The sequence below is a fragment of the Budorcas taxicolor genome, chromosome 13 (genome assembly GCF_023091745.1).
Source record: "Budorcas taxicolor isolate Tak-1 chromosome 13, Takin1.1, whole genome shotgun sequence".
Lineage (NCBI taxonomy): Eukaryota > Metazoa > Chordata > Mammalia > Artiodactyla > Bovidae > Budorcas > Budorcas taxicolor.
This window is the reverse complement of record NC_068922.1, coordinates 62,780,321-62,801,962: the sequence shown is the minus strand read 5'-3', so window position 1 is coordinate 62,801,962 and position 21,642 is coordinate 62,780,321. Positions and strand designations below refer to the sequence as shown.

General features: G+C 43.4%; 2 protein-coding genes across 3 annotated transcripts in view; both read left to right on the top strand.

Moving 5' to 3' along the window:
• Positions 1-2,591, top strand: part of SNTA1 (syntrophin alpha 1) — a 29,871-nt gene extending 27,280 nt beyond the window's left edge. Inside the window, exons 6-8 of one of the 2 annotated variants that reach the window (XM_052650879.1) lie at positions 824-1,020; positions 1,734-1,921; positions 2,006-2,591. In XM_052650879.1, coding sequence (XP_052506839.1) covers positions 824-1,020; positions 1,734-1,921; positions 2,006-2,098 — 478 coding nt within the window. In that variant the 3' untranslated portion in view covers positions 2,099-2,591. The remainder of the gene's footprint in view (positions 1-823; positions 1,021-1,733; positions 1,922-2,005) is intronic. The other variant, XM_052650880.1, reaches the window with a different exon arrangement.
• Positions 2,592-7,570: 4,979 nt separating this feature from the next.
• The window catches only part of CDK5RAP1 (CDK5 regulatory subunit associated protein 1), a 37,215-nt gene continuing 23,143 nt past the window's right edge, over positions 7,571-21,642 (top strand). The window contains exons 1-10 of the mRNA XM_052650788.1: positions 7,571-7,644; positions 10,200-10,327; positions 10,758-11,088; positions 12,658-12,761; positions 13,262-13,296; positions 14,572-14,672; positions 16,855-17,065; positions 18,629-18,749; positions 20,112-20,342; positions 21,387-21,484. Of these exons, the coding sequence (XP_052506748.1) occupies positions 10,779-11,088; positions 12,658-12,761; positions 13,262-13,296; positions 14,572-14,672; positions 16,855-17,065; positions 18,629-18,749; positions 20,112-20,342; positions 21,387-21,484 (1,211 nt within the window). The 5' untranslated portion in view covers positions 7,571-7,644; positions 10,200-10,327; positions 10,758-10,778. The remainder of the gene's footprint in view (positions 7,645-10,199; positions 10,328-10,757; positions 11,089-12,657; positions 12,762-13,261; positions 13,297-14,571; positions 14,673-16,854; positions 17,066-18,628; positions 18,750-20,111; positions 20,343-21,386; positions 21,485-21,642) is intronic.

Below are 21,642 nucleotides of genomic sequence, written 5' to 3'. Positions count from 1 at the left end.
TTGCTCATGCCTCCTCACTCCAGGCTGCATTCCAGCACACGTGTCAGGAGCCTGCTGCCTACTAGGGATGAGCAGGTCATGAACGTTCTACCTAATCAAGTGATTCATTAATTCAGGCCACAAATGTTTACTAAGCACCTACTTTGTGCCAGGCATTGTTTTAGTTTCTGGGACTATAGTGGTGAACAAGGTAGACAAACATTTGTGCCCCAGATGATATTCTAGAGAAAAAGGCAATCAAAAGCCAACTGTAACAGTAAAGAGTAAGTATAATTTCTGGTACCATAAGGAAAAGTGTGGCTAGTGAGTGATAGGGGAGAGTGCTGTTTTATTTTTTGGCTGTGTGGCATGTGAGATCTTAGTTCCCTAACCAGGGATCAAACCTGGGCCCCCTGAGGTGGAAGCGCAGAGTCTTAACCACTGGACTGCCAGGGAAGTCCTGACGTGTCATTTTAGGCAGAGAAGTCAAGGAAGGCTTCTCAGAGGAGCTGGCGTTTGAGCAAAGGTCTGAAGGAGATAAGGGAGAAAGCAACGCAGATAATCAGGGAAAAGTTTGCTGGGCAGAGGGAGCAGCAGAGGGGCTGAGGCAGGAGTGTGCTTGGCGTGATTGAAGACGCTAGAGTGGCTGGAGCTGAGGGGGCCAGGAGGAGGGTGGCAGGAGATGGTCTCCTGTGACTCCATCAGTGACCGTCTGGAGGTCCTGTCCCCCCACTGGGTGGAAAAGGAGTCGCAGGGCCCCTTCCCAGGTCACTGCTCCCTTGGCCCAGAACTACTTCCCCGCTGCCCGGGGCCTCATGCTTAGCCCTCTGCCCCCTGCCCCCAGGCTGGTGCACTCAGGCCCCTCCAAGGGCTCGGTGCCCTACGATGCAGAGCTCTCTTTTGCCCTGCGCACGGGCACGCGCCACGGTGTGGACACTCACCTGTTCAGCGTGGAGTCACCGCAGGAGCTGGCTGCCTGGACCCGCCAGCTGGTGGATGGCTGTCACCGGGCCGCTGAGGGTGTGCAGGAGGTGTCGACAGGTGGGCTGGGTGGATCTGGGAGTGCCTTTCTGGTAATGAGCCGCTTGTCCCCAGGGGCATTCAAGTTTCCTTCTTTAGGATGCTTCAGGAGGGGGATCAAGAGTGGGATCTGGGGTCTCCGAGGGCCCTCTGTTTTGGATATGCAGGTGTCCTGGAAGGTAGTGAGACTCGTTTCCCAGGGGTTTTCTTGTCCTGGCTTTGTGACTCCGCTGGTGAGGATATGAGAGGTGGCACTTGGGGTAGGGTTGCCAGAAAAAGTACAGGACACTCACTTGGATTTGAATTTCAGGTAAATAGCAAATAATTGTTTAATTGAAGGAGATCCAAATTACCCATTGCTTATCTGAAATTCCCATTTAACTTGGCAAGAAGTCTGTAGGCATCTAAAGTCTCCAAAGGCCAGGCTTGGTGGGCCTACCTTCACAGGGAGTGGGCCTCCTGTCCAAGGCGGAGTTGAAGATTCCCCTGTCCTCCTTTGGTGCTGCTGGCTGTGGGTCTGGAAGTGGGGTATAGGTTTTCTGCCCACTCATCCTTCTGTGTTTTAGAGTGTGGGGGACTCTCTACAGGGTGGATGTACAAATGGCATGACAGACAGTGAGCTTCCCACCCCCGGTGGCATTCAAGCCCCACTTTTGGGGCTGCCAGTGGGGACTGGAGGGAGGGCTTGCAGTCTCTGAGGTGTCACTGCGCCCGTGCCCACGCCCTCCCCACAGCGTGCACGTGGAACGGCCGTGCCTGCAGCCTCTCCGTGCATATTGACAACGGCTTCACACTGTGGGCGGCGGAGCCAGGTGCAGCCCGAGCCGTGCTGCTGCGTCAGCCCTTTGAGAAGCTGCAGATGTCCTCAGACGATGGTGCCAGTCTCCTATTCCTGGACTTCGGGGGCGCTGAAGGCGAGATTGTGAGTGGAGGGGGTAGAGGGGTGATGCTCTCCTGGAGGCCAGGCTGGGTGGGCTCCTGACCCTTCTTTCCGTTCACCCCGTAGCAGCTGGACCTGCATTCGTGCCCCAAAACCATGGTGTTCATCATCCACTCCTTCCTCTCAGCCAAGGTCACCCGTCTGGGGCTCTTAGCCTAGAGGTGGTCAGATGCATTAGCCCTGAAGAGGGAGTGTCCACCACATGGCCTGACCTGGCCCTCCGCTGATTGCCTGCTTGCCGCTGGGCTGAGGGAAGGGAGAGGAGAAGAGCAAGAAGGCGGAGAACCAGCTTAGGACACAGCAGATCCCACCAGTGATGGGGGAGTGTCCCCGCAGCTCCCCCCATCCCCACCAGTGCCTTTCGTGGAGAGATATTTTGTGTACACAGAAGCCATTCCGAGTCTAGTATGTGCCCCTATGGGGATCCTGACCCCAGCTAACAACTGCTGGCCCGCCTAGAGGCCCCTAAACTGTCCCTAGAGGCCCCACCTGAAGCTGGAGCTCCCTGGGGCCCACGGTGAGAGACAGAGAAGCCTTTCATTCATTTCTCCCCTCAGCTCCACCACCTTGGGGCATCAGGTTCTTCTCTTCAGCCTCTCTCTCCTCCTTACTCGTGGATAAATAAACAGCCTGTGAGCACATAGGCAGCCTGGCCCAGTGTCTGTGTTTTGTGCCTTGGCCTGTGGGTCCTGTGGTGGCCCTTGTAGTCCCAAGATGGACCAGACCGAAGACTGGAGTCCCTTTCCTTAGAGAAGAACAGACCTTTAACCATAGGGTGAAGAAAGAGTCTATTGGTTATCTACTATTGCAGAACAAATGACCCCCAAATTTAGCAGCTTGAAACAATGAACATTTATTATCTTTCAAGTTTGGTGAGTTAGAAATTTGAGAGGGGCTAAGCTGGATTGTTTCTGTCTCAGGATCTTTCATGAGGTTATCATCAAGGTGTCAGTTGTACTCATCTGAAGGCTAGACTGGGGTCAGAGGATTTGTTTTCAATATTTCTAACTCATGGCTGTTGGCAGGAAGCCCTCGTTCCTCGCCATAGTCACCTCATTATGACAATGTGGCTGGCTTCCCCCAGAGTGAGTGACACAGACGAGAGAACCAAGAGGAATCCACTGTGCCTCTTATCACCCAGTCTTGGACATCACATACTGTCATTTTTGCTCTATTCATTAGAAGTGAGTCACTAATCCCAGCCCACTCTCAAGGGGAGAGGAATTAGGCTCTACTTCTTGAAAAAAGGGATGTCAAAGAATTTGTGGACCTATTTAAAAACCATCACTGAGAGCCTCTGGCCTGTTTCCTGCAGAAGAGAGGATGCTTGGTGTGTGCTTCTTGGAATGTTTCTTTGGAAGCTGTACCAGGCAGCTGGCTACATATGAGCCTTACTTGCTTGCATTGTCCAGAAAACCACCATGACAACAGTAATTGTAGCGTACATTCAGAGAGTGCTTGCTATCTGCTCAGCACTCTGCATGCATTTCCTTATGGGGTCCTCACCACATACCTATGTGGTAAGCACAACAATCCCCATTTCACAGGTAAGAAAACAAGGCTCAAAGGGGGAGAGACACTTGCCCAAAGTCACACAGTTATGAAATTCTGAGCTTGGATTCAAACGATGTCTTTCTGACTTCTGACCGCTTGTTCACCTTAGAGACTTTCTGGTCCTGCACTATCCACTAGAAATATAATGCAAGCCACATATGTAATTACTAATTTTCCAGTAGCCACCTTTTAAAAAGTAAGGAAAAAATAGATGAAGATAATTTTAATAATATGCTTTATTTAACCTAATAGAGGCAAACTGTTAGAACTTCAGTACATACTGTACAAATTCATTAATGAAACATTTTGCATTCTTTTTCTCATAGTTAGCCTTTGAAATCTGTGTATTTTATACCTACATCTCTATTCAGAGGTCAGATTTTCATTAGAAACCTTTGATTGGTATTTTCATAAAATTTACAGTTAAAAAAATTAGATTCACATAATCAAGTTATTTCCAAATATACTAAAGTTTTCCAATAACTGAATTGAGTATTGGTGTTTAAAATTAATCAGAATGGAATTAAGTTCAGTTTCTCACTCACACTACCTGCATATCACATGCTCAGTAGCCATATGTGGTTAGTAGCTACTGTATTAGACTAAGGAGTTCTGAGCACCCACATGAGGAAATTGAGGCCCACATGAATTCATGTAACAAGCCAGAACTAGAGCTGGTCCTAGAAATGTGGGGAAATGCAGGTAAGCAGAGATATTCCAGTTTTGCCCACCTCAATCTGCCTACTGTCAACCCACTGTTTATTCAAGAAATATATAGTGCACACCTAGTCTGTATTAATCCTTGGGGCCAGGAGCTGCTTTGCTGGGAGCAAGACTGACAGGTCCCCATGTGCAGGGGAAAGAAATTCAGCAGAAGCTCTCACAATCAAATGTGTGACTCTGATTGGGTAGACACATGGAAATATCAGAGAGGCCAGCTGGGACCTGACCTGCTCTGAGGGTGAGGGCAGGTTTCTCTAAGAGGAGACCTGAAGCTGATGTGCATCTGAAGGAGCATGCTAAAAATCAGACAACCCCAATCTCTGTTGCCCTAGAAACAAGCATTTATTTTCATGCTTCTGGGGCTGCATGTTGACTGCAGTTTGACTCTTAGAAGCTGGGCTTGGATGGGGGGCTTCGGTCCAGGCTGTGGGTTGGGCTGAGGTCTACTCTATGTTTTTCCTTCTGGACCCCAGGATGAATGAGCATCAACTCCCAGGGCAGTATGAGACAGTATGAAATCTGTTATGCATGCATGCGTGCGTAGTCACTTCAGTCGTTTCAAACTCTTTGTGATCCTATGGACTGTAGCCTGCCAGGCTTCTCTGTCCATGGGATTCTCCAGGCTAGAATACTGGAGTGGGTTGCCATACCTTCCTCCTGGGGATCTTCCCAACCCAGGGATCAAACCTGCATCTCTTACGTCTCCTGCATTGGCAGGTAGGTTCTTTCTTACTAAGGCCACCTGGGAAGCCCCTGAAATTTATTATGGAATGCGTCAAACTTCTAAAATCCGGGTTTGTTTTTTCCTCACTGCCCCCAGACACCACACTGGCCCAGGACTCCACAATCCCTGGACAGCTGCCACGGCTCCGAGATGATCCACTTATTTGTCTCCTCACTCTCCTTCCCTCAGTGCAGCATATTTTCCACACAACAGCCACTTTATATGCAAAGAAAGTGAAAGTCAGCAGGGATGACTAACTTGGCCATGGCTATCATAAGCATTGGAGCCTTAATATGAACTCAGCCAGTCTGACTTTGAACTAGTCAGTCAATGATAATAGGGCTTTTGAATCAGACTGGCCTGTGGGTGGATTCCAGTTCTGCCATATATTCGTTGTGTGAGCTTCAGCACATGACTACCTATTTGTATTTTCAGTTTTCTCACCTTAAAAATGGACCAATAATAGCCTCATAAACTTCTAATCAGGTATCAAAGAGATTAGTTGTAACAGGGGTTGTCAGGGCCCCCAGAGTCTTAGTAATTCAGAGTGGCTGGAGCCATTGTCTGCATCTTATAGTCAGAGGGCTTTCTCCCAAACCACAGCCTCCCCATTAACATATATAGGAGTATACTTCCACCATGGCTGCTAGTATATAACTACCCCTTCGGGTGAAATAATTCTGAGATCTGTGTTTTACTGTTTCCTAGATCTCTGCAACAGAATTAAGACTCAGATGCCCACTTCAGTAACTGGCTTGGTAACACATTCTTTATTGGATGTCTCCCCTTCTCTGTCTCATTTTCTGACTACCTTATGAGTGTTTTCTGAGATCACCTGCATGCACTCAAATCCTTTTTTCAAGATCTGCTTCCGGGGAACTCAAACTAATACATAAAGCAGTCATTTATTCATTCAACGCGTACTTATTAAGCCATACAATGAGTCAGATTCTGTGCTAGATCCTGGGGATATTGCAATGAACAAGACAGATTGTGTTCCTGCTCTCAGGGAGCTGAACGTCTAGGAGCTAGGGAATGCTAAGTAAGCAAATAATGCTATCATTATGGATAGCGACAAGTATTGTGAAGAAAATGAAGTGATTAAAAAAAAAGAAAATAATGTGATAATAATGGGAGCATTTTTAAATGGGATGGTCAGAAAGGGTCTCTCTGGAGAGCTGGTCTTTAAGCTGAGACATGCAGGACGAGAAGGCACCAGCCTTGAAATAGTCTGTGGGAACATCCCAGAAAGAAGCTAGTTAATACAAAGGCTCTGAGATAAATAGGTGCTTGGGGTATTGAAGAAGCAAAATAAAATTATGTAGTTGAAGTGTATTCAACTAGAGAGATCATGCTAGGAAAAGAAAGAAATAAATGGGTTGGAGAAGTAAAAGAAAGCAGTAGCTAGCTCATGCAGGTCCTAGGACACAGCAGGAAATTTAGATTTTATTGCAAAGGCAATGCAAGCCACCGGGAATTTTCAGCAGAAGAGTAATGTGATCTGATATTCCTTTTTTTTTCCTGCGGGGCTGGGCAGCTTTTGGGATCTTAGTTCCTTACCAGGGATCCAGATCAAACTCTAGCCCATCGCAGTGAAAGGGCAGAGCCTTAATCACTGGACCGCCAGCGAATTCCTGTGACCTCAGGATAAAAACGAATATATTCCCTTAGGCTCTGTGTGGGATATAAGTCAGTAGGAGACTAGGTTAAAGACAGGAGCAAGGAGACCAGTTAGGCGATTGCAGCCGTTTCTGATGAGATAATGGTTTCCTGAGATAGAGTTGCAGCGGGGGCAGAAAGGGAGGATAGAAAGTGACAGATTCGAGACTTTTTGGACTTAGAGCCGACAGAACTTTCTGACTGCAGAGACTGAGGGGGAAGAAACAAAAATGAGTTTCTCTTAGTGCAACTGGGAGGATGCTTGGGTCTGAGATGGGCAAGACAGGGCAGACACAGGTTTTGGTTGAGGATGTGTGTGTAGAAATGACGAATTCTGTATTAAGTTAGAGGCGGTCGATAGGTACCCAAAGGGAGGTGCCCCATAGACAGTGGAACTCTGGGTCTGTGACTCCAGCAGGGGCGGCAAGAGGGGGTGGTCTCTGCTGGAAACATGAATTGCCAATTATTTATAGCGCAGCGCTGTCCAACAGAAACAAAAAGTGAGCCACGTAAATAATTAAAAATTTCTCAGTAGCCATAGTTAAAAAAGAAAAAAAAAAAGGAAAAAGAAACAGTGGAAACTAACTTAAATAATATACTTAGCCCAATAGGTCCTAAATATTATCTCAGCACGCAATTCATGGGGTTGCAAAGAGTCGGACACGACTGAGCGACTGAACTGAATCAATATAAAAATTATCGATGAGACAGTTGGCCTTCTTTCTTCGACATTCACTGTGTGTTTTACACTTAGAACATAGCTAACGCGCACTCGTTATGTTTCAAGCGCTCCGTTGCCATACGCAGGTTAGGGGTTACCACTTGGTTCAGGGCAGCAGAGGAGGATTTTCAAAGCCAGAAGCTTAGGCGCACCCCGGACACTATAAACGACGCACTTCTGCCGGACGGAACACCTCGGACCGAATTTGCGGCGCAACGGAAGTTGCGTGTATCCGCGCGCAGCCGCAGACGGACGAGCCGGGAGCTTGCTGGTTGAGAGGACGGACAGTCCACGGCTGGAAGCTGGGTAGTCGGGCTGCGGAAGGTGAGCGGCGCGCGTTTAAGGTGGCCGGCGCCCTCGCCTGTGGCCCATGACTGGAGCTAGAGGGGCCACGGTGCCCCGGGAATGCTCAGTGTCCAAGGGGAGAATGGGGCGGTGGTTATGGCGCGCGCCCTGGAGTCAGACTCAGGGGTGTTCTTACCCTAGCTTCGCTGCCTATTCGTTTGTGACCTTGAACAAGTCACCTCTCTTCCCCTTGAACCTTAGCTTTATCACCTGTGAAAAAGTGGGGATGATAGAACCTGCCTCACAGTTGCTGTGAAGATCAAATACGGTAATCGGTGGAAAGCGCCTCGCACCGCCTATCACGTTGTAATCACCTAGTAAAAGGTTTGGGATGCTTTATTGTTAACTTATGTTGACAAGAGGCTACCGAAATCGTTGACATCGTTTTTGTCAACTACAAATTAACGTAGTGCCGCACAGAGGCGCCTACATTGTGCTATGTAAGCATTTTATTTGTATTACCACATTTCATCCTCACAAAAGCCATGGAGATAGATGCTGTGATAGGTCACTATTATTCCTATTTACATATGAGGAAATGGAAGGTCCCAAAACTTTGATTGCAGGTGCCGGAAGTTACCTGGTGAAGCAGTTGGGTCAGACTCTTAAGACCTTAATCACAGTGTTCTATATCCACTATCAGGGAAGTGGCCTTGCTGCAGTCCATGGTATCTCAAAGAGTCTGAACACTGAACAACAACAACAACAACAACAATATCCATCAACAAAGGAGGTGTGGGCTGCAGAAGTGCGGTTATCGAACACTTAGTGTATGCAAAGTTAGGTTTTGATATCATTAATTCTCAGCTCTTTGAGAGGTAGGTATTACCTTTTCCTTATTTAACAGAGGTGGAATTGGTGACTCAGATAGGTATTTGACTTGCCCAGGGTCACACAAGTAAGGGGCAGAAACAGGTGACTTTAAAGCTCACACTGAAAGTCTGCTGTTCCCTGTCACTTGAAAGTAGGTTGGCATTGCTCCTAAGTGCTGGTAGCATGTATGTTAGGTGATCAGATTGGAGAATTAACAAGCCCCGTCTGTCTCATTTTATATGTACAGCACCTGCCATGTTACTAGAATGGGAGATACTAAGGATGTAGAAATGAATGAGCTTTGTTTCCTTCTTTCAGGGACCCCCGGCTTATAACAGCTAAGCAGCAATTAACAGCAAGGTGTGATGAGTCTTGTGAAGTTAGAAGAAGTCTTTGGGAACCCAGAGGAGGACCTCTAGACTTTGGCGGTGGTGGCCTGAAAAGGCTTCCAAGAGGAAGTAAACTAAAAGTAGTGTAGGAGTTGGTTAAGTCAGTTGAGATAAGATGTACCATCCAGAGAAGCCAGCACGTGTAAAAGTCTAGAAGCTAGTGAAGATCAGTACAAAGATGTCTGATGTGGGTGGAGTGAGGTAGTCAGGCTGGAGATGTGGGGTCCATTAAGACTATGTTGTGGAAAGCAAGTCTCCTCCTTTTTTATTAATGCTTTGAGTCACCTAGATTCTTTCCTGGGAGGCAGCCATTGTTTCTCACTCTTTCTCAAGATACTGTGTGCATTTACAAATATGTACCTGAATTTTCATGCTTTCCTTCCTACACAGATCTGTGGATGGCCTACTATATCTAGTATAGCACTTCGCTTTCCTGCTTTTGTCATGCAGCCTGACTTTCTAACAGTTGCATCTTATTCCATTGTATGGGTATGGTATGACTTATTTACCAGTCCCCTGTTGATGACGTTTAGATCTTTTCCATTTCTTTGCTGTTAGAAACGCTACTGCATCAAGTATCCTTAGGCATAAACCTATGTATACGCAAGGGTCTATCTGTAGGATAAATACCTAGGAATGGAACTGCTTGGTCAAAAGGTTTGTGTGTGTGTTTTCTTAATTTTTATTGGAATATAGTTGATTTACAATGTTGTGTTAGTTTCAGGTACAGAGCAAAGTGAATCAGTTATACATGTACATATATGCTCTCTTTTTAAAATTCTTTTCCCATATAGATCATTACAGAGTATTGAGTGGAGTTCCCTGTGCTATATGGTGGGTCCTTATTAATTATCTAGGATTTGTGTGTTTGTGATTTTGATGGAAGGTGGCAAAATGGTCACTGTAAAGGTTGTGCCATCTTCTGTGCCTCCCAGCCATGTGTGAGAGGGTCTGGGTGAGAAGTTTGAAGGCAGTAATGTGAAACTCTTGGAGGGTAGAAGGAGTCACTGATCAGGCCTATGGTGCCCCCATGTTAGATACTTTCGTTTTGAAGGAAGACAGAGGAAGATGCCCTCAGTAAGTGGTTTTCACAGTGTGGGGAGGCAGTGTATCAGGGCGGTTAGGGGCACAGTCTTTGTGGTAATTGTTGTCGTCGTTCAGTGGCATTTGTGTCAGACTCTTTGTGACCACGTGGACTACAGTATGCCAGGCCTCCCTGTCCCTCACCATCTCCTGGAGTTTGCCCAAGTTCATGTTCATTGGATTGGTGTTGCCATCCAGCCATCTCTTCCTCTGACACCCTTTTCTCCTTCTTCCCTTGGTCCTTTCCAGCATCAGAGACTTTTCCAATGAGTTGTCTGTTCGCATCAGATGACCAAAATACTGGAGCTTCAGCTTTATGTTAATTCAGACCTTTGTTTGGATCCCCACCCTGCTGCTTATTGGCTGTGGGAGCTTAGGTAAGTCCTTCACCCTCTCTGTGTCTATTTCCTCCTCTCTGAATGGGGATAATAATACTGTTTGTTGCCTATGTTACTCAAGATTGCTGTAAAGATTTAAAGAATTAATACACTCAAAGTCCTTGGAACTGTTTCTGGCTCGCGGTGCTGCTTTGTTATTTTGTCAGGGCTTCTCATTTCATCTCTGTCACTCCTCTGTTTTGAAAATAGGCTGCCTGGATTTGCATCTCATCTCTAGCACTTTTTATGATATTTGTCAAGTTGCTTCAGTTTTTCCATCTTTAAAATATTATTAAGGGGACAGTATTATTAAGAGTACATTCTTGGGTTTTTATGAAGATTAAATGTATTAATATATTTCAAATGCTTAGAGCAGTGCCCTGTGTATAGTGCTCAATAAATTTTGGTGATGTCTGTCATTCTCTTGCAGACTGTGGGCTCCTTTAGTGCCATGCATCCTTTACAGTGTGTTCTCCGAGCCCAGAGGTGTCTGAGGTGGGGGCCTTTGGCCTCTGTGTCCTGGCTGCTGCTCAGGACCTGCAGGGCACACAGCAGTGTCCCCAGCTCTGCATGTCCCAGTCCAGAGAGGCAGCAGGAGGATGGAGTTTGGAAGGATTTCAGCTCCAGGCTGGCCACTGGACCGACTTTTCAGGATTTTTTAAGAAGTGCTTCAGTTCTTCCAGAGCAACCGTCTTCTTCAGAAGTGGAGGACCCACCCCCATATCTCACGGTGGATGAACTTTTAGGAAGGCAGAGGAGAGGTTGGTTTAACTTTACTTCTCTTTGGACTTCCTGGTTTACTCCCTTTCAGTGCTCATGGCCTGATTGTTAACAGATCTTTTATAGACCTGGGTTTGGAGTTAACAGGGTTAACTCAGTAGAAGGTTAACCCTCAGTAGAGGGTTAACAGAGTAGAAAGGCTGCTAAGTTATGGAATCATCAACCTCTACCAAGCAACAATAATATAAAGAAACCTAACAGTTCTGATGCACGCAACTTGCGGGTGGAAGTCCTGGGGAGTCCTCTCTTTGGTTACCTTTGGAAACCCTGCAATCTCTGTTCTGAGTTTTAGATCATCCTAAGTTACAAGGCAGGTTTCGCAACTGGTGCTATAGAAAATCATTAAGCTTAGGCAGAGGTTTTCTTAGAAACATAATGCACTCAGTTAAAGTGCGTTAAAATTTGAAAAGACATTAAAAGACAACCAGACCTCTCCCTTTTTGCCCTGTTTCAAAAAAAGCTTCTGTTTATAACTCTTAATGATTTGGTCGCATTCATATGGTGCAAATTACTTGTAACATGCTATTTTCATTTAATATTCTTCCACATGCCAGTCTTCATAATTAAAAAATTGTTGCAAAAAATCACATGCTGTACCATGATGTTTTCCAATTGTTGGGACGTTAGGTTGTTTCACAAATTTTTATATTATAAATAACACTATTACAAGTGCCTTTGTATGTATACACACACAGATACACATAGTCACATGATTAGAGATAGTTTTGCTTCTTCAAAAATTTTTTTCTAGAGTAAATGTCTAGGCATTGAATTGGTAAATCGAGGAGCTTGTATACCTCATGACTTCTCAGATTTTTGTAGTCCTTTAAAATTTGTTATTCCCTTTTGTCTCTCCCTGACATAAGTTTTGTGTTTTCTCTTTTTAGACTAAGAAAGTGAGCCAAGGAACGTTTAGAAAATTTCCTGATTGTTTATTTTTTAAAAAAATTACTGCTATTTTCTATTGGTTTTCATGTGATTGTCCTTCAGCTCTTAACTCCATTTAGAATTTATTTGGGTTTGTGGATTAAAGTGTGTTGGTGGGATAGGGATTGATAGAGGGATTTAGTTTGAAGGGGTTTGCTTGGGTGTGAAATTGATGTTCTTAAAACTTGGTGCAGATGTATTTTATGTCATGTTAGCCATGCTTACTTTCATTTAAGATGTTTGGAGTTACTGTAGGAAGTTGCCTCATTTTTATTTTGTGGCTTTATTGACCCTCTAGCCACCGCTGTTATCTCTAGAGGCTGGAGAACCTCATTCTGTAGAACTGTATTTCCTGAGTCTTAGGAGCATGTTTTCCCCATTTTTAAATGATCTGACTTACAGTTGGTGTGTGTAATGAAGTATTTCTTTTGCTCTGAAAGGCTTCATTATTAATAATTTGGGGGTCCATCTGGCAATTAATGGTGTCTCTGAATTGAGGCACCAGGGGACTTAAGCGACTAACTAGGTGCCTCAGGTGTTTCTGGGGCATTTGGGGAGGCAACCTTTTGGGACGTGTGGTCCCCTTTTGTCTTCTTACCTGTGGAATTGCCCTCTCATTGCAGTCTACCTTGAGACCTATGGCTGCCAGATGAATGTGAATGACACAGAGATAGCCTGGTCCATCTTACAGAAGAGTGGCTACCTGCGGACCAGTGACCTTCAGGAGGTATACACATTTCCCTCTTTCCCTGTTTCCTGGGCCTGGGTGAGATTTTGCATTTGTGTTAGTTCTTAGGTGGAGTTTCAGGAACAGGCTGTGGCCTTGTGAGAATGAGTTCCCTTCAGGGAAGTGAGGAGTATGGGACCGAGGTGTACTTTTGTTGCAGTTATTTTTGAAACTTTTATGGTGGTGCCCACCTTCAGGCAAGGAACTAGGTTGAAAATGGGCTGCGAGGAGAAGGCAAATGGGGAGTTAGTGTTTAATGCCTATTGGTTTTAGTTGGGGAAGGTGAAATAGTTCTGGAGGTTGATGGTGGTGATGGTTGAACAACAGTGTGAGTGACATAATGCTACTGAACTATATACTTAAAAATGGTTAAAATGGTAAATTTTATGTTGTGTGTGTTTCACTGCAATCTGGGGGAAAATAATGGACTGTGGGCAATGATTCTACAAGGCTGATTTCAAAGATCATAATTTTCCTCTTTTTCCTTGCTGTCTACCCAGGCTGATGTGATTCTCCTTGTCACATGTTCTATCAGGTGGGAATTTATTCTTTACCTAGAGAGTGAATAAGTCTTAATGTAAAATGCCAGAGCCAGCAGTGCCAGGGTGACCCAACCCATGGAGATGAGTCAGCAGGTTTGCAGTTTCCCAAGTGAATATAGTACTGATAGAATGGTCAGGATTTGCTGAGCGTATACCTTCTGTCAGGTCCTGTGCTGAGCACTATCTGTGCACTGACTGATTCTCATAACCACCCTACGAGGTAGGTGCTGTTATCAAACTCATTTTATCGATGAGGAAACCGAGAGTGTGCTGAGTTGCCCAACATTTCCTGGGGTTTTTCTTGCACATGTTTATGCTGTACCTCACATCATAAGGGCTAGGTCCAGTCAGTGGCTAGGGACAGAGCTCTTCTGACGGAGATGGGTGGCATCCATCACAAGTGAACAGACCCTGTTTATTGCTTTGTTTCTGTGTACATGGCATGTTAGTGTTGTTTCCTCAGCTGGCTGTATTACCAATCAATCCAGCATTTTTGTTTTGAGGGTCTTGCAGGACATTGAACTAGGTGCTTTGGGAGATTCAGAAATGAACCTTTCCTCCATGGAGCCTGACTTTATAGAGCTTAGTCTGATATGGGAACTAAGACAGATACACAGATAGCTCTAACATCTGGCAGAAAGCACTAGGTAAAAAAATCAAACAGTAAAAAGGAGAAATTGCTGAGTACAGGGAAAAGAATAGTTAAAGTGATAGGAGAGCAAACTCTCCAACCGAGGAGAGTTTCGGAAGTCTTTGTGAAATAGGTTGTTTTTGAGTTTGTTTAAAGGCTCGTCAGGATTTGCAGATGTGTAGGGAGGACTCATTTTAGGAATGGTTTCGGCTGCACCGTTTGTGAAATGTTAGTTCCTGACCAGGGATCAAACCTGCACCCTTGGCGGTGAAAGCTTGGAGCCCTAGCCCCTGGACCACCAGGGGACTCCCATTCTCCCCAGTGTCATGCTCTCTCAGGTTGCTCTGTAGTTTACTTTCTGGAGCCCTAGCCCCTGGACCACCAGGGACTCCCATTCTTCCCAGTGTCATGCTCTCTCAGGTTGCTCTGTAGTTGACTTTCTGGAGCCCTAGGCCCTGGACCACCAGGGACTCCCATTCTCCCCAGTGTCATGCTCTCTCAGGTTGCTCTGTAGTTGACTTTCTGGAGCCCTAGCCCCTGGACCACCAGGGACTCCCATTCTCCCCAGTGTCATGCTCTCTCAGGTTGCTCTGTAGTTTACCTTCAGGTTCAGGTCTGCCTTTGTTGATCTCTGTAGGGAGAAGGCTGAACAGACCATCTGGAATCGTTTACATCAACTCAAATCCCTGAAGTCCAGACGGCTCCACTCCCGAGTGCCTCTGAGGATTGGGATTCTAGGTATCTGGTAATTTGCAGGTTTTGTGAGTATTTTGAGACTTGGGCACCATGTAGCTTCATATGCTATGGTTTCTCTTAGATGCTGGATTCTCAGTCTTAAACATCCCATTCAGCCCTTGTACTTAATGTCAGAAGCTGTAGAATTAAATGAGATGAAGCTCCTAAAAGGACTTTTCTTCGTGCCTTGAAAGTAATAGGTACTCAGAAAGTGATCTGTCCTTCCTAGTCTAATGTGGCTTGTGGTAGCACAGAGTAATGGATAGGAGAGAGTTTGGAGTCTGAAGGGACAGTTTGAATTTATCAGGTAGGTATCTTTCATCTTGACTCCTAAACATGCCCAAGTGAAGATCCAGCTATGCACTGACCAGTATGATAGCCACTAGTCATATGTGGTCATTTAAATTTAATTACACTTAAATAATATTAAAAATGCACTTCTTCAGTCCTGCTAGCCACATATTGACTGCTTATTAGTCACACTTGACTAGTAGCTGCCAGTTTGAACATCATAGATAAAGCACATTTCCTTCATCTTAGAAAGTTCTGTTGGGCAGCTCTGATCTAGAGAGCTGGGAGGCATATTTCAAAAATAAATATTCTGTACCTTCATGGTCCCAGAATTTAGTCAATGTATTTAACCTTAAAAATAGATTCTGTCCATTGTGGAATAGTTAAGTCCTCTTGATGATGGATCGAAACAAAGGTTGGAGCTTGTTCTCTTATACAGATTTATGTACTAAGTGATGCAGAAAGATGGACGGATTAGCTAGGATATTTTGTTCCATTTCAATTCCTTCATTATAGAAGCCCCTATATGTATATCTATATATGTATATATGTATATATCTATATATATATATATCTGTTTGGAGTGTTAGAAATCTCCAAAATAGTTTTTTGTTTTTTAAATTGTAGTAAAGTATATGTAACATAAAGTTTACCTTTTGAACCTCTTCCAGAGGCACAGTTAGTTCAGTGGTATACAGCATATTCACATGGTCGTGCAAACATTACCACCATCCATTTGCAGAACTTTTTCTTCTTCCCAAGCTGAAACTCCATACCAATTAGGTAATGACTCTCCCATTCCTCCCTCAGTTTAGTCACTGGCAACTGCCATTCTACTCTCTGCCTTGATGAATTTTACTGCTCTGAGTACTTCATAGAAAAGGGATCTACAAAAATATGGTATTTTTGTAACTGGCTTAGCACAATGTCCTCAAGGTTCATCCAGGTGGTAGTGTGTATCAGAATTTCCTTCCTTTTTAAGGCTGAATAATATTCCATTGTATGTACGTATGACATCTGTTTATGGACATGGGTTGCTTTCACTCTTTGGCTATTCTGAATGATGCTGCTATAAACTTGCTTATACAATCAAGAATTGTTCTTAAATGTTTTTAAAGGGTATTTTTAAGAAAATGGACTTTCAAATTCTAGTTTTTTACTAATAGCAATGGTTTTCTTGGTTATGGAAGATACCAGCATAGATGGATAACTCATTTCTTGTAGGTTTTGATAAGTATTATGAGTGATAGCAAGAGTTCCTAGGTGGGTGAAGCACTCGCCTACCAATGTAGGAGATGCAAGAGGTGTGGGTTCGATCCCTGGGTTGGGAAGATTGCCTGGAGGAGGGCATCACAACCCACTCTAGTATTCTTGCCTGGAGAATCCTATGGACAGAGGAGCTTGGTGGGCTACAGTCCATGGGGTCACTGATTTGAACACGAGTGAGTGACTGAGCACACACGTACACATGGGCAACAAGAAAGAAAAAGAGTGTAAGGGCAGTAGTATATAGGTAAATTTTATTTAAAAAAATAAGTTTTTGACACAAAATAGTTTTATTTGTAGTACCAAGTAATTTTCAATTGAAAAAAGAGATGGTTCATGTCTAGAAATGTTTTTGGATGGTGGTTTAATTTTTGTCAGGCATGTAATTGAATTGCTGTAGAGCCCTTTTCCTGATTTTCTTATATAGAGATACGCAAAAAAAAAAAAAAAGAAATATGCAGGTTCCAGAGGTATAGAGTGTTGGGCAAATTTAAGGGATGATGCTAAATTCCTAGAGAAGTTTCTGTGCTTTTGTCTTTGATCCACCTGGAGAGAATGTGTATGGAAAGAAGTCATGAGACCAGATGAATTTGGAAACGGGTCTCAGCTTATTTCTTTTCCCTCCCAGGCTGCATGGCTGAGAGACTGAAGGAGGAGATCCTCAACAGGGAGAAAATGGTGGATATTTTGGCTGGCCCAGATGCCTATAGGGACCTTCCTCGATTGCTGGCTGTTGCTGAGTCAGGCCAGCAGGCTGCCAATGTGCTGCTGTCTCTGGATGAGACCTATGCTGACGTCATGCCAGTCCAGACGAGCCCCAGTGCTACCTCTGCCTTCGTGTGAGTCACTGACCAGGAGATGGGGAGTCAGCTTCTCTTTCCTTACTTTTAAAGTAACATCTTACCTTTATTACATTAAAAAACAATGCACGTAGTAAAACTAAAGACAAAAAATGGTATAGTAAGACTCCCTCAGAACGCTCATCCTCAGTCTCCTAGACTAACTCTGAGGCAGCCATGTTGGTAGTTCCTTATGTAATCCTTTCAGAAGTATTTTTTGCACATGCATTCATATGTATAATATGGACTGTTTTCTACCTTCCCTTATCTTACTTTTTTCACTTAAGAAAATGTCTTGGGCTTATCTGATCCTTTTTCCCCTCTCTTGATCTTTTAACTTAAAAAGATCTGATGACAAAATAGTTCATATTTGTTGAAGAATATGTGGAAAGATAGAAAAACATAGAGAAGTGAGTAAGAATTACTTAACACATTTTACCACCTATTGATAAACACTATTATCATTTTGGTGTATATCATTCTATTCTTTCCTCTGTGTTTGCATGTGTATGTTTTTATGTATTTATTCATAAAAATTCGCTCTTGATATACTTGGTTTTATACCTTTTCTTATTTAAAATGATGAACAAAAAAAAAGAAAAAAAGAAAATGATGAACATTTGTTATATCATGAAATTTTCTGTAACAGATTGGCGAATAGGCTTATAGCCTGTTCTTGTAAATAAAGTATTACTGTAATACAGTCATGCTCATTTGTTTACATATTGTCTGTGACTGCTTTTGCCACTACAGTATTAGTGTGGTTTATAAAACCTAAAATATTTACTATCTGGGTTTTTTACAGAAATAGTTTGCAACCTCTCATTTTAATGGCTATCCAATATTCTGTTATTGGAATGCTTAATAAAAAAATTAATAGCTAATATTTACTTGAGTTCTTCAGTGAACATCTTTAATACATATCTATCCATAATTGTTTCCCTAAGATAAATTGAGGCTTTCATATATAGGATGCAAATGAAAGAGAGTGATGTAGCTTAGATACTTAGCATATGGATCAGAAATGAGTGAGAGATGCAGAACCTTACATTTTAAATCCAGGGTCTTTACTCGTTATGTACTCTTGGGTAATAATTATTTTTTTCTGGTCTGGATTTAAAGAATTCAAAAATATGTAAATATGAACAGTAGAAAGTCCAAATGTGCAAGATCTGTACGCCATTCCTTCACTACTGTGGTTCCTTGGGGTAACCACCAGTTACAGTTTGGTTTACATCCTGTGATTATCAGATAATAATTTTTTTTTTGGCCATGTCATGTGGTTTGTGGGATCTCAGTTCCCTGAGCAGGGATTGAACCCAGGGCATGGCAGTGAAAGCCTGTAATCCTAACCAGTAGGCCACCAAGGAACTCCCGATTAATGGTTTTTAAAGATAAAAATGTCTGCTTTGTTGCTTCTTAGATCTCAGATTGGTCCTGTGTGAGCATGTTACCAAGAGAATTCAGAGCTAAAGGATAAATGCCAAGGGAACTGTGACCTTCTCCTTGGGTTGGACCAGATCGTCCTGCTCCTTGACTGAGTTCTGGCGCTTTCCTCCCCAGGTCGATCATGCGAGGCTGTGACAACATGTGCAGCTACTGCATTGTTCCTTTCACACGTGGCCGGGAGAGGAGTCGGCCTGTTGCCTCCATTCTGGAGGAAGTGAGGAAGCTTTCCGAGCAGGTGAGAAATTTTCCAGCCCTTCTGACTGTGAGTGTGTTTGTTGGAGGATGAGGACAACTTTTCTATAGTTTTACAGCCTGTGCTGTCTCTCAGCTGTACATGTTTAGAGCCATACCTGACCAGAAAGAAACTCGTGGGTGTACATCTTGGGTTGCTGCCCACTAAGTATAGGCAGATCCACAGAGAGGTTTCCTCAGGAGAGAGTTCAGTAGAATGGAGAGAGCATGAATGAAGTGGTTATGAATTTGGGTTCCACCATTCTCTGGCTTGATGTGTGTGTAGAGAGAGCAGATGTGTGAATGTGAATGATAAAGAAATGAGGCACAGTGTTAACAGTTACTGAATCTGGGCAAGTAGTTTATGGGAGTTTTTTATGCCATCTCAGTTTTTCTGTAAGTTTGAAATTACGTCAAAGTAAAATAATAAATAATCTTTACAGCAACCATTTTTATTTTACTTTCTGAAATTTTACAGTGCAGATTTTCAAACACACAAGTTGAAAGATTAATAAACATGTTTATTGACATTTTTTCGTATGTTTTTTATCTGCCTATCTCTGTAGATACATAACTATATTTTTTTCCGAACCATTTGAGAGTAAGTAGTAGTCATCAAGCCATTTTGCCCTGTGTCTGTCAGTATGCGTCTTCTCAGAAGGAAGAATTTTTGTCCCTTCATAACCATAATACCATGATCATAAGTAGGAAACAATTAACTGATATTTTCTAACATGTAGCCTATATTCAGAATAATTATCCAAAAATGTCTTATTACTGTTCTGTTTTTAAGCCAACATCCCATTAAGATTTGTATAGTTTCATTTGATTGTATGTAATATTTCTTCAATCTCTCTTAACCTAAAACAGTCCTTTCACTTATTTGTTTTTTTGTCTGAAATGATGCATTAGACATACCTCCATTTGTTTGGTTGCTTCCTCATTTTGTTATTTAAAATATTCCCCTGAATTGTGGTAAACTGAAAGGTGTAAAAGCTTGATTGGATTTAGACTAAATATTTTTGGCAAGAATACTGCATAGATAATGATTATATAACATTCAAAGGACAGAATGGTATCGTATATTTGATTTTTGGTGTTATAAATTAGCTGTTATTTTTGAATATTGGGTGTGCATCCAGCTTTTTTGCTATTTTTAAAAATGCTTTGAAGATTTTTACATATGGTTTTATCCTGAAGTTCAGTTCTTTGGACATGATGCCCAAGATGAAATTATTGAGTTAAAGAGGGAGTGTATTTATGGATGACTCTTGGCAGGTTTAGCTAACTTTAGTTGGAGATTTGGCATAACGCCGCCAAACAAGTTTTAAAATTGCTTCCAATATATTTATTTTTCCTTTTTCAGGGGCTGAAAGAAGTGACACTCCTTGGTCAGAATGTTAATAGTTTCCGGGACAATTCAGAGGTCCAGTTCAACAATGCAGTGTCCACCAACCTCAGCCGTGGCTTTTCCACCAACTATAAAGCCAAGCAAGGAGGCCTTCGTTTTGCTCACCTTCTGGATCAGGTGTCCAGAATAGATCCTGAAATGAGGATTCGTTTCACCTCTCCCCACCCTAAGGACTTTCCTGATGAGGTAAATATTGAGAGTTTACTGTACCAGATTGACATCAGTATCCCTAAGCATGAAGGCTGGAGCCAGTAGGGTGTGGCAGAGGCATCTGTCCTCAGAGGTCAGGGGATCCTGAGCTATGTTACTGTATTGCCCTCTGAATCTACCCCCGTATGGAAAGATTTGAAGTCCACTAAGGTGGAGGAAGGTGTAGGATTGATACTGAGACCATCAGTGGACCATGAGGGCTGTGCAGAGAGAGGTTTTATTACAAGATAGTATGGGAAGGACAGGTAGGGAGGCAATGTGATGCAGCAGAAAACAATTTAGACTTGGGCCTCAGACAGAGGTGAGTTCAGTCCTGGCTCTTTTCCACCGCTTTGCCAGTTCAGTTCAGTTGCTCAGTCTTGTCCGACTCTGCAGACGGCAGCACACCAGGCTCCCCTGTCTGTCACTGACTCTTTACCAGTAGAGATGACTTTTTCAGCTTGTCATCTTCATTTGTAAAATGGTTAATAATCACTGCCTGCTTTGCGTTGTTGGGAAAGTTTGTTGTTTTGGTGAAATGTCTGTCTTTTGGCCCCACCCCTACTTTTTCCCCTCTGAAATATTTGTCTTATTGAGTTGTGAATGTTCTTTATGTACTCTTGGTACGAATCATTTGTCAGTAAATTTTTTCAAGTATTTTCTCCTAGTTTTAGTTTCTTGATGGTATCTTTTAAAGGGGCTAATTAGTTTATAAGCTAGGTGAGACAAATGCTCTTTTTCCTTTCTGGTCTGTGTTGGCACTGTCCCTGTATAGCCTCGTGACCTGAATCTGACCTCTGCTTGCTTTCTTCACTCTTAAAAAGTAGTAAAAGTAGAGAGATACCGTCAGGTGAAATGTCTGGGACAGACGGAACATGGCTTGAGCAAAACTAAAGAATTTGGGTGGTTTATATATTTGGTTTTGTCAGCCTCTTAATTCTTAAAAATTAATCTTGTTGGAGAAACAGTGGGAGTGATATTCCTTTCTGCAAGATTCTTTGGTGAGATTTTGATGACCTTTAATGTGTTCTATTTGACCAGGTTCTGCAACTGATTCATGAGAGGGACAATATCTGTAAACAGATCCACCTACCAGCCCAGAGTGGAAGCAGCCGTGTATTGGAGGCCATGCGGAGGGGGTCAGATTTGCTTGGGGAGGGGCATTCCATACCAGTCCATGTTTAAGGACCAAGCAGTGTCTAACAGCCTAGAATGGTGTGTGGCACATGGTAGCTGCTCAGTAAAGATTTATTACATGAGTAAACTGATGGACTTTATAACTTGCTTTGTTCTGAGG